Genomic DNA, 12,902 nt, shown 5'->3' with positions numbered 1-12,902 from the left:
AGAAAGATTTGTGCTATACCTCGGTTTAGATCCCAGGATTCTTGGGGTCATAATAAGCACACTCGTTCAAGCATAAATAAGATATTACGAGTGACCTAGCAAAAACAACAGATACACATACAAAATAGAATTCGGCGAAGCATCGTTGTTATTATTATTATTTGATCACGAATTGGCTTAAGCATCGGAGTCATTTTTGCAGGTTCTCCACATTGCTCGGACGAGAAAGGAACTTACGGTGCAGCACACAGGAGAAGGATATTGCTAGTGCTCTTCTGGCTATCACCGACCTATACCTCGGACCCAGTTCCAAACCGAAATATTTAGCGCCCACCGTGGGCCCGAATTTATTCAAATTAACCCCCATGCACACTTTATTTTACTATTTTTTGTAGGATCATAGCCGATGACGCCGTGTCTCAAACTCCTCATCCCACTCATCACGAGTTGGTAGCCATGAATGCTACCCTCCTGGATTAGGTTAAGAGAATGGCCAATCTTTTAGAATCAACTCACAACGGGAAGTTCAACATGGAGGATCTTAAGAGCGCGACCTCAAAATAAAAACTGACAATAGACAATCATTTTTTGGAAGATATCGTCAAATTCCAGATGCCGAAGAACTTTGTGTTGCCTACAGCACTCAAGCCATATGAAGGATTCGGAGATTCCCATGTTCATATTAAGAAATTTCAATCCATGATGTTTTTTAACGGTGCCTCTGACCCTATACTTTGTCGATATTTTCCAACTTTTTTAGATAGTGCTGCTTTACTTTGGTTTTCTAAGATACCTGCAAGTTCAATCTCTTGCTTCGAAGAATTAGCAAGGTCCTTCATCGACTACTTCGCAGCTCCAAGAATATAGGTGCACGGATCTGATTACTTTAATACTATTAAGCAAGGTCCGTATGAAAGCTTGAAAGACTATATGACGCGGTTGACCAAAGCAACTATGAAAATCCTCGACCTCAGCCCTGAGGTGCACCTGCACGCACTAAAGAGTGGCCTCCGCTCCGGAAAGTTTCAGGAGACCATCGCTATTACCAAGCTGAAAACGTTAGCAAAATTTTGAGAGAAAGCTGTGGGCCAAATGGAGATCGAGGAACTCCGTGAAGCTCGACGAGCGGAGAAGTAACAACCTCGCCGAGATGACGAAAGACAACTTAGGTCACAGACCAACAAGGAGCTTAAGAAGCCTTTCAAGCTAACACCAAAGTTCGACTCTTACACAAAATTTAATACAAAAAGGTAGGACATAATCAAGGAAATCCTTCACAATAAACTCATAAGGCCGCTGAGCAAGGCAGGAACTTACCAAGATAAAAAATATGTGGACAAAACCAAGCACTGCGCGTTTCACCAGAAGTTCGGTCACATCACTGACGAATGCATGGTGGCCAAAGATTTACTAGAGAGGCTAGCACGACAAGGACTATTGGATAAATACTTCAGCATTAGGATGCAACAAGACTCATCAGCCTCGGCAGCGACAGAACATCAGACAACAAACACCGAAAAAGACCAGTGACAACATAGTCAACCTCACCCACCTAAGAAGATTATTAATTACATATTAGGGGGATTTGCATGTGGTGAAGGCACAAGCTCGGCCAGGAAAAGAAGCTACCGGACTATGTTGTCATTACAAGATGACACGCCGTCAAAAACATCTACTTTCCACATTCCGAAAATCACATTTGCAAATAAAGATTTTGAGTCCAAAACTCCTAACCTCGATGACCTTGTGGTAATCTCAGTGACAATAGGAGACCTGTTGATTTGGAAGGTCATCTTGGATCCAGGAAGTAACGCCAACGTCATGTTCTTATCCACCTTAAAAAAGATGCAATTAAATGACATGGTGCTACAGCCATCCTCTGGTTGGTCGGGCTTTCAGGGGAAAAAGTCCTCGTAACAGGTTATGTTTTGGTGAGGACGATTTTAGGGTAGTATCCTCATTCAAAAAATTTAGATATCCAGTATTTAATTGTCGATTGCTTTATCCCTTATAATATTATACTAGGAAGACCATCTTTAAATGCCTTCGGAGCTATAGTCTCCACAATTCACTTATGCGTCAAGTTTTGCTTGCAGAATGGAACCATAGCAACGGTACATTCAGATAGAAAGGAAGCAAGGCAATGTTACAATGCTGGGTTTAAAATGAAACAACCACCAACACCAAGAATAAATTCAGTCTAAAATACCAACGATATACTAGAATTAGCCGAGCTAGATCCTCGGACCAATCAAGAACAACGACCTATTTCAATCGATGATCTACGTAAGGTAAGCATCTCTAACAGTGAAAATCAGAACACTAACATTGGTTCTGCTTTATCTGCAGGATACATGAAGCAAATCACCGACTTACTCCAGGCAAATGTCGACATGTTCGCTTGGATCCTGGATGACATGCCAGGGATAGACTTAGAAGTCATAAGCCACAAACTGGCTTTGGATCTCAAAGCTCGTCCAATAAAGCCAAAGAAGAGACATTTAGGACAGGAAAAAACAGACGCAACCATCAAAGAAACACATAAACTACTAAGCGCGGGGTTCATTTGAGAAATCCGCTTCACATCCTAGTTAGCAAATGTGGTAATGGTAAAAAAGAATTCGGAAAAATGGCGAATTGCGTTTACTTCACCGATCTAAACAAGGCCTGCCCAAAAGACTCTTATCAATTGTCGTGCATTGATAAGCTTGTCGACAGCACCTCTAGTTACAAAATATTAAGCTTCATGGATGCCTATTCAGGGTATAACCAGATACTCATGCATCCTTCAAATGAGGACAAAACAGCCTTTATAATCGAACATGGGAATTTTTGTTACAAAGTCATATCTTTCGACCTCAAGAACGCAAGTGCCACCTACCAGCATTTAATGGACAAGGTCTTTCAGGAACAGATCGAGAGGAATATGGAGGTGTACGTAGACGATATGGTTGTCAATTTAGAAAATGAAGAAGATCAACTGTCCGATCTCAAGGAGGTATTCGAGCGATTGAGGAGGTATAATATGCACCTAAATCCTAAAAAATGCGCTTTCGAACTACAAGGGGGAAAGCTCCTGGGATTCATGTTAACCCATAGAGGAGTTGAAGCAAACCTCGACAAATACAACGCAGTCATTCAGATGAAGTCGCCAACAACGATAAAAAAAAGTGTAGCAATTGACAGGAAAGCTGGCGGCCTTGTCAATATTTCTACCAACGATGGCAGCAAGATCAAGCCACTTCTTCAGCACACTATGAAAGTCTAACAAAATTGTATGGTCAGACAAGTGCGAAGCAGCCTTCACCAAGTTCAAGCAAATACTATCATCACCTCTAATCTTGAAAAAACCAACATAAGGTAATCCACTCTATTTATATCTTTCAATTTTCACTAACTCAATTTCATCCGTCCGTGTAACAGAAATAGGTCGGGAGCAACACCTAGACTACTTTATCAGTAAAATCTTACAAAACGTAGAAACTCGGTACCCAACCAAAAAATAGCATATGCTTTGGTGGTTATAGCACGGCACCTAAGACACTACTTTCAGAGCTACGAGATCGTAGTCTGAACTAATCATCCGTTGCGACAAGTGCTTACACGACCAGATTTGGCAGGAAGATTAACAAAATGGTTGGTTGATGGCATATTCCAGGTATGCAAGCCTTTATTAGAACAATATTTAACACATGTAAGGCATTTAATTCAGTAATTTCAAAATTTTCAAATAACACATGTCAATCGGAATGAAAATAATAGGGCTGATATATTATCTAAACTAGCTACATCAAGAAGAACAGGAAAACCATCAAATTTATCACAAATAACCCTGGAACAACCTAGTATATGCAACAACCTTGTTCTAAGTTTATCACAGGTAAAAGATTGGAAAACTCCATATTTCAACTTTCTAAAAAATGGAACAATACCAATAACAGAAAGAAATCCGAAAGTCTTCAAGAAAAAAGCAAGTTTTTCACCATAATTGGAGACGACCTTTACAGAGGAGGGTTTTTCCGACCTCCACTGAAATGCTTAGGGGACGAGGATGCCGCAGTAGTAATGTCAGAAGCACACGAAGGCATTTGTGGCACACATATAGGAGGACGATGCCAAGCAGCAAAGTTACTAAGAGCAAGGTGTTATTAGCCTTCCTTAAAGAAAGATTGCATGATAAAGGTTCAATGGTGTGACAACTGCCAAAAGTGCGCACCAGTAATATACAACCCAGCCGAGATGTTACACATATCAGAGGTCAGATGGCCATTCCACAGATGGGTGCTGGATATCCTCAGTCCTTTTCCAGTATCACAAGGCCAGGTAAAATTTCTGCTTGTGGCAATTTACTGCTTTACAAAGTGGATAGAAGCTCAACCACTCGCCAAAATAATAGCAGATAAGGTACAAAATTTCATTTGAAAATTTATCATATGCCGATATGGATTACCTATGGACATTGTTACTGATAATGGTAGATAGTTTACTGATAAGAAAATAGCATCTTTTTTACAAAACTTAAACATAAAACATCATTTTTCATTGGTCGGGCACCCTCAAACCAACGGGCTTGCCGAAGCGACTAATAAGGTCATTTTGCAGGCATTAAGAAAAAAGTTAACTTTAGCCAAAGCTCAGTGGGCCGAGTTAATACCAGAGATACTCTGGGGATACAACACCACCGCATAAATCTCGACCGAGGAAACACCTTTCAAATTGGTGTTTAGAGCCGATGCCATCCCGATAGAAATAACCCAAGGATCAATCAGAACCGATCATTTTGACGAAGAGGCAAATAATAAAATGAAGAGCGCCGAGCTAGATACCATAGAGGAAGAACGACAAGACGCAAGAATACGGCAAGAAGCAATGCAGCTCATAGTTCAACGCAAATACAATAAGAAGGTCAGACCTCAGCCACTACAACAAGGAGACCTCGTCCTCAAACGTCTTGAAGATATCCAAAAACCTCCAGAACAAGGCAAGTTCATCGCAAACTGGGAAGGTCCCTTCCGAGTCTCGCAAGTGCTTGGTCAAGGTGCATATTCCCTATAAACCTTGGAAGGGTCAATTTACCAAATATATGGAATACTTCGTCTTTACAACTGTATTACACTTGACTATTTGTAACAATTTGAAGCTCAGGCGGTACTCTTTTTCCTACTACTGAGATTTTTTCCTAACAAGGTTTTACTCGGGGAGATTTTAACGAGGCCAACCACTTCAAATATTCCGAAATAAAAACTCGCACATTATATATCGCAATCTACCATTGCAAAGGCATGCAATAAACAAGTATCAAATTTTACATAAACCAAAATAAGCAACAAAAAACGTTTCAATGTCAAACAACAAAGGCATAGTGCCAAGTGTTTCAAACAAACAAAGGTCTAACAATTACAGAATTCTTCAACTAATACTCGATCCTACTTATCAGCTATATCTGCAGTTTCATCCTGGACCTCCACTCCAAGCTCGTCATCCACCAATTTACCATCAGCAACAATTTTAGTAACATCAAACTGACTAATATCAAAGCCAGGAGCAAAAACAAAAACTTGGCTTACTGCACGGTCAAATCCAGCAGCAAACATTTCCAGTCCTTCATGGCTTCATCCTCCAACTCATGAAACCGAGATGTCAGTTTTCCCTTCTCGACGTCAGCTTCTTTCAGCTGACCTTGAAGAGTTCGGATTTGATCTTGCAAATTCCCAACCTCGACCTCCATATCTTTCATCTTTTTGGTAAGACCAATGACCACTCCATCTCATTCAGCAACCGACTTTTCTAGCTTTACAACCTTCTCCTTTTCAGCCCGTTCTTCAGCTCTGAACAACTCTGTAGTTTCGCCAACGGAGAGAAATCTTGTACATACTTGATCAAACAAAAGATCCAAACTAAAAACAGTGTAAAACAAACAACACCACACGTACCTGCATATACTAACCGATCACCTCCTTTCCAGCGTCTTTTAAAAGCTTAACGTCATTAGGGTTCTGAGCAATCCTATCAGCAAGAGCATTGAAAGAAAAGCGATCACTCAAGATCGATTCTGCAACACCATCAGCCATAAAACCATGAAGACGCGACTGCCTCTTCACTCCACTCCTAACCCCAGAATCAAATACCAAATCCACTCCAGACAGAATCTCTAGTGATCGCTCAGATTCATATTTTTTCTTTTTTCTCCTCGTGGATGTGCACTAAATTGTGCAACATCAGTTGGGTCCTTATCAACCTTTCCAGTTGAACTTTCCCTACCTTCTTTCCTTTTTTGATCCAAGAAAGTCCTCATCCGTGCCGAGGATAAACTCGGTACTCTTCCACCTATGTCAGCAAATAATACATCACAATATGACAAACATGAAACATACCAAATGTAAAACAAAACCAAACCTTACCAATATAATCTTTCAAACCTTCAGAATCATTCTCAAATTTTAAAACATCATCAATACATAACAATTTCCCAAAAGAGAAACACTCAATCAAATAGTCCAACAACAAGTCCTCTTCATCAGACCTACCTACTGCTGCAGAATCTGCATTGGTTCAGGACACCAATACAGGAGAATATTTTCTCCTAACTCTGAATCCAGGAAAAATGGATACCCCATCTCACAAGAACGGATCTCCACGAACATTTCTTTGAAACTTTTAAACGACGATTTATATAATATGAAAATGGAGCAACTAGGATAACTACTTAAATTTATCCAAAGGCCTTTATGGACTCCTTTCGCCTGGAAAAGCGAGAAGAAAATATTTAGTGTAGGGACGGTTTTCAGAAAATTCATCACACATTCAAAGGCGCAAAGGAAGGCCTAGGAATTTGGAAGCAACTGTGATGGAGCACAGTTGAGCTGTGTCAACACTAAAACTCAAAATCTGAAAAAAGAAATTTCACACCTAGCTCAGTAACACAAACAAGTATATGCATAAAAATAAGCCTAATCCTCCCTTTTTTCACAAACCCTGTCCTTTCCATTACAAGGAAGCAACTCAATACCTATACCAGAGCCACCACGAACCCAGTTCGCGGCATTAAAAATAGATAAACTCTTCACACTCTGAAAAAGAGAAGCGCGACATTTAATGTCCGCATGCACCCACTCATACAGGTCGTCTTTAACCTCCACTACTTTATTCTCTCGCTTTTTCATAGTTAAGAACTCAGCAAAAACATAGAGAAGAAAAGAAATGAAAAGACTAACCTTTTGTTGCCATCCTCTTAGACTTAGTATATTTGCCCAACACAAGTAAACTGAAGAGTGTTCAAGTAAACATTAGCAAGAAAACAAACAAATAGATCAACCCTGGCCGTCATATCAAAGAAACCATTTAGATAACCAAAAGCTTAGCGGTCATGATTACCTCGAACCAATACCCCACTATCATTTATTGCAAACGTGCCTTGGTGGTTTTTAGGGACAATAAATGCACAGTAATTATCAAACAACAAAAACAGCAATTACTAACGAGTCGGCATCATGTTGAGCTTGGGGGTTCGGATACAAGTAAAATAAGTATAACATCGGATATTCAGACAAAAGCTCAACTTGCTACCAACATTAGCAAGTCAAGTTTGGGAGCTGTAATTCGTACCCAATAACTCGAGCCGACGTTATACCTCATATCAGCTAGGTCAAAGTCAATTGTACCAAAAAAGAAAGAGTCACGCTATATGTTAGCTCAGATCCCAGGAATCTCGAGGTCATAACAAGCGCACTCGTTCAAGCATAAATAAGATACTACGAGTGACCTAGCAAAAACATCAGATACACACAAAAAATAGAATTCAGCGAAGTATCGTTATTATTATTATTTGATTACGAATTGACTTAAGTATCGAAGTCCTTTTTGCAGGTTTTCTACATTGCTCGAACGAGGAAGGAACTTGTGGTGCAACACACAGAAAAAGAACACTGTCAGTACTCTTCTGGCTATCACCGATCTGTACCTCGACCTCAGTTTCAGACCGGAATAAAAAGTATTTTGGTAAATGTATTTGTAATGAACTCTGACTTTTGACTTTTTAACTAATATTCATATATGCAAAAATAATATTAAATATGAATGTTATGGTGTCTATCACTTTGTACCTAAATTACTAAAAAAAGTAAATAAATAATTTAATAAATTTTATATGATTTATTTTTTATTTTAAATATTTTTTTTTATTTTACAAAAAAAATTAGACAATTTAAACACCATAACAAAGATATCATAGAACTCACCGTTATTGAATGCCACCAAGACGAGCTCATGAATATAAACAATGTTGGCTAGACTCTAGAGCATTAACTATTATAATAATATTAATGGGTATACGTATTATGCCTTTTTAATTTTTTTTTTTAGAAAATGACAAATAGGTTCATGACTTTTTGTCTTGCGGATATTTTTGTCCTTAATCATTAAAAAATACTTTTAAGTCTATGACATTCACAAAATTTGGACGGATCAGTCTCTGACGGGACATTTAGACGGATCAGTCCCTGACGGAGGCATTTGAACGAAAGAACTGATCCGTCCAAATTTTATGAAGGTCAAAAACTTAAAAATATTTTTCAATAGTTAGAGACAAAAATATCCACAGGACAAAAGGTCATTTGTTCTTTTTTTTTTTTTTTTTTTTTTGGTCAAGCGCCTTTTTAATTTAATTTTCTGCAACAACCATGTTCTAGTCTTGATATGGATGTCATATCACCGTTTAGCCGGTCCCATTACAATATGCCGTTTACTAATATAACGGTCTCATGGTTATCTCAATTCAAACAAAATATATATTTTAATGAATAAATTATCATTTTCGACCGCAAAAAGTTTTGACCAATGACATGAAAAAATGTAAATTAATTTAATATTCATAAAAAATTAATATGATAGAATTATATAAAATATTTGACAAAATCATTCAAGGAATTATTGATTTTGATTAATTTTATGAAACTAATATAATATTTAATCTTTAATGGATATTAAATATTGGATGTAAAAAATAAATTAAAAGAATAAAAAAATGGTTACATACCAAGAAAGACCTCCGTGCGTGCCTAAAACACAAATCCGAGCAGAAATGATGTAGCAGTTAATTAGCAGAACATCAATCAATTGCAGATTATTAATATTATTATCTGCTGTGATTAAATATATGATTATTCAGCTTTTTTTTTTTAGATATGATTATTTAGAATTTGGATAAATGGTATAATTTGTTTATAAAAAATTACCCGTTTTTTAAAATTAGTTCTCAATTTTTTTAATCAAATTTGCTTTTTAAAAATTTTAAATTAATTACGTTAGTTTTTTTTGTCATTTTCTTTGTTAAATAAGACTAAAATTTTTTAATGTGATTCATTAAATGATATTACAATACACATAAGAGTGTTAATTAATTATTTAAGTTTATGAAATTAGATTAAATTAAAATTTAATTAAAAAAACTTAAAATATTAGAATCATTCAATTTAGAATTAATTTGATATCGTTTCATAAATTTATTATGTTTATCGTTAATTATAATTATTAGATATGTGTTATGTTGTGATATCACTTAACGTATCACATTAACAAATTTTAACGCCATTAATAATAAAAATGACAAAAAAATTAAAATAACTGATTTAAAATTTTTAAAAGATCAATTTAATTAAAAAATTTCAAAAACTAATTTTTTTAACTATTTGCTCTTTAGAGTTTATAAATAATTGAGTATATTGACCTTCGTAATTTCGTGGATGGCCGCAATAATGTAACTATGTACCGCACACAAGTTACGTTTCTCAACCAAATCTAACTTTATACCTTAGCTTAAATAAACCAATCTTATGTCAAAATTATGCGAATCACTTAAAGTAAAAAATATTATGTAGATGTCTCAAAATATTTAACTATATAAATTGAATTAGATAAATTTAATTTTCACATTATAATAATTAATTGAATTAGATCATTTCGATTTACGTATGAATATTGTATTAATTATATAAATTAAATCGGATATAGTCAATTTATATTAATAAAATACATTCAATTTACATAAAACAACAATAAAACGAGATTAACCAATTCGATTAGTCACCAAAAAAAAAAAAACCAATTCGATTTACTATTAGATTAATATATAGAAAGAAAACTTCCATTTATATAACAATTCTAACAATGGCCCACCAATAATGCAACACAACATTGTACATATATTCCATCAAAAATACAAGGATTACATATTATAAAATTAATTTTTAAAAAATTTAAATTTATTAAAAAAAACAACACAAATAATTATATCTCTACTAAATTTAACTTAAGCTATCAAATCAATAAATCTAATCCTAAGGTTACTTAACAATATATATAACTGTTAAAATTTTCTAATTGAAATCAATAAAAAAAATACAGGTGGCAATAATAAAAATGTGTCAGCCGTCGTTAAAATACAATGTTTTCTTTTGGTAATTTAAGTTCAAATTTTCCACGCCTCTATTTATAGAAACACCGGGTTCCATATATCACTTGTAAGCCGAATAAAAGAAAAGAAAACCAGAGTAGAAAGCCAGGTACTCTAATGGCGAAAGAAAAGAAGCTCCAAGAACACCAACAAGAGAACGAAGCTCCAATCTATGGAGACATCTTAGAAACTATATTATCTCACGTGCCACTTGTCCACCTCGTGCCAGCCCGCCACGTGTCCAAGGCGTGGGAGCGCGCCGTCTCCACCTCCCTCCAAATCAACCCCATCAAGCCCTGGCTCACCGTGCATGTCCAGAGCCCACGTGCATATCACGTGACAACCTCCCACGCTTACGACCCACGCTCCCGTGCCTGGGTTCGGATCCACGCGCCTCCCATAAATTTGTCATCCGCTATACGCTCTTCCCACTCCACGCTCCTCTACGCCATCTCCCCTGGCAGATTCTCCTTCTCCGTTGACACTCTCCACCATGAGTGGCACCACGTGCATCCACCGCGCGTGTGGCGCATCGACCCCGTGGTTGCCAGCGTGGGAAGCAAGATCGTCGTCGCTGGCGGCGTGTGCGACTTCGAGGATGATCCCCTCGCGGTGGAGATGTACGATGCGGATTCCGGTGCGTGGATCCGGTGTCAGTCTATGCCGGCAATCCTGAAGGACTCCTCAGCGTCTACGTGGCTTTCCGTTGCCGTCACAGGAGACATGGTTTTCGTGACGGAGAAAAACTCCGGTGTGACGTACTCGTTTGACTCTGGCGCCGGAATCTGGCACGGACCGTACCACCTTCGCCCCGACGACGGAGTTTTCTGCTGCGTGATTGGAACGTTGAGGAACTGTTTGATCGTGGCGGGAACAATCGGCGACGCGGAGAACGTGAAGGGAGTGAAACTGTGGAAAGTGAATGGGGAGTTAGGGTTTGGATCGGGGGAGCATTGGTGCGAGGAGCTGGCGGCGATGCCGGAGGAGATGGTGGAGAAGCTTAAGGGGGAGGACGGTTGCGGTGCGGTGGCGTCGGTCACTGTAACGACGGTGGGGGATTTCGTTTACCTGGGGAACCCGTCGGAGCCGGAGGAGATGGTGGTTTGTGAGGTCAGGGAAAACGGCGGGTGTGAATGGTGGAGCCTGAGAAACGCGGTGGTGGAGGAGGGAGGTCGGATGCAGAGAGTGGTGGTTTGCGGCAGCAATGTTGGGCTTGAAGATCTGCAGAGAGCGGTTTCGGAGAATTGCGGGTTTGTTGTGAAAGAGACGAGAGAGTAGATTGAAACTTAAAAATGTTGAATGCAAAGAAGTAAGGTTGATTGCCTCAATGGCAAGGGTAGTAAATTGAGGGGGTAGTAGATAAGTGTTTTGACTTTTGAGTAATACATACAAGTATCCCTTCCTTGGTGGAACCATTATCTTTAGTGGTTAGTTTGATAAAGTTTCATTAATCATATATTGTGTGGTTGTTTCTCTAGTCATTCATGATCGTGCAATGAAAATGCCTCATCTTCATCTTTGATTCTTATCCCGTTATATCCTTTATGTTTTTCTCTATGTACGCCTGAAAATCAATTGCCAGTTAATTGTTCCTACTTCCTATACATATATTAAAATATAAAAAATATATATAAATATCTTATCATTAATTTTTGAAAAATTTTCATGACATTTTTCTCTTATTTATTTATAAAATATACATTTTTTTCTTATAATTAAAAAAAAAAAAATTTTGATCCATTTTAAATATTTGTATTAATTAATGTTAACTTTATCTATTTTTTACAAAAATACTTTTTGACAAAAATTTTATTTTTTATTAAATTTTGTTTATCAAAATATCTTTAAATAAATTATTTTTTTATTAATTAAAATGTATTTTTACCAAAATATTTTTTAAAAAATATTTAATAATTAAATTATTTTTTTTAAAATATTCTTCAATAATTTTTAAATTATTAAATTGTGATTTTACTAAAATTTTTGTTAACAATTATTTTTATATTTTATTATTAATTTTTCGATATCAATATATATTATTTTAATATTGAATAAAAAAATTTTACTACGGTTAATATACATAACAATTAACATATATTGATATCGAAAAATAATTTTACCAAAATTTTTTTATTTAATTTTAAAATCATATATATTGATGTTAAAAAATTAATAGTAAAATATAACTATAATTGTTAAGAAAAATTTTGGTAAAATTATTGAAAATGTATCTTAGAAAAAATAATTTATTAAAGAGTATTTTGGTAAGCAAAATTTAATGACAAAAAAATAAAATTTTTACTAAAGAGTATTTTTATAAAAAATAATTTATTTTTTCTTAAAAAATAGATAAAGTTAACATTAATTAACACAAAAAAATTAAAATAAATTACAAAAAAAGTTTTTTAAAAATTATAAAAAAAAAAGAATATATATTTTACAAATAGAAATG

The 12,902-nt window shown here is 36.2% G+C and overlaps 1 protein-coding gene across 1 annotated transcript; it reads left to right on the top strand.

The window, feature by feature from the left end:
* Positions 1–10,083: 10,083 nt before the first annotated feature.
* On the top strand, positions 10,084–11,978 carry LOC112733882 (F-box/kelch-repeat protein At1g23390). The gene has a single exon (XM_025782979.3). The coding sequence runs from the start codon at positions 10,568–10,570 to the stop codon at positions 11,726–11,728; it is 1,161 nt and encodes a 386-aa protein (XP_025638764.1). The 5' UTR covers positions 10,084–10,567; the 3' UTR covers positions 11,729–11,978.
* Positions 11,979–12,902: the final 924 nt, after the last annotated feature.

This window comes from Arachis hypogaea, chromosome 13 (assembly GCF_003086295.3).
Source record: "Arachis hypogaea cultivar Tifrunner chromosome 13, arahy.Tifrunner.gnm2.J5K5, whole genome shotgun sequence".
NCBI classification, from domain to species: domain Eukaryota; kingdom Viridiplantae; phylum Streptophyta; class Magnoliopsida; order Fabales; family Fabaceae; genus Arachis; species Arachis hypogaea.
This window is presented reverse-complemented; position numbering and strand designations above follow the sequence as displayed.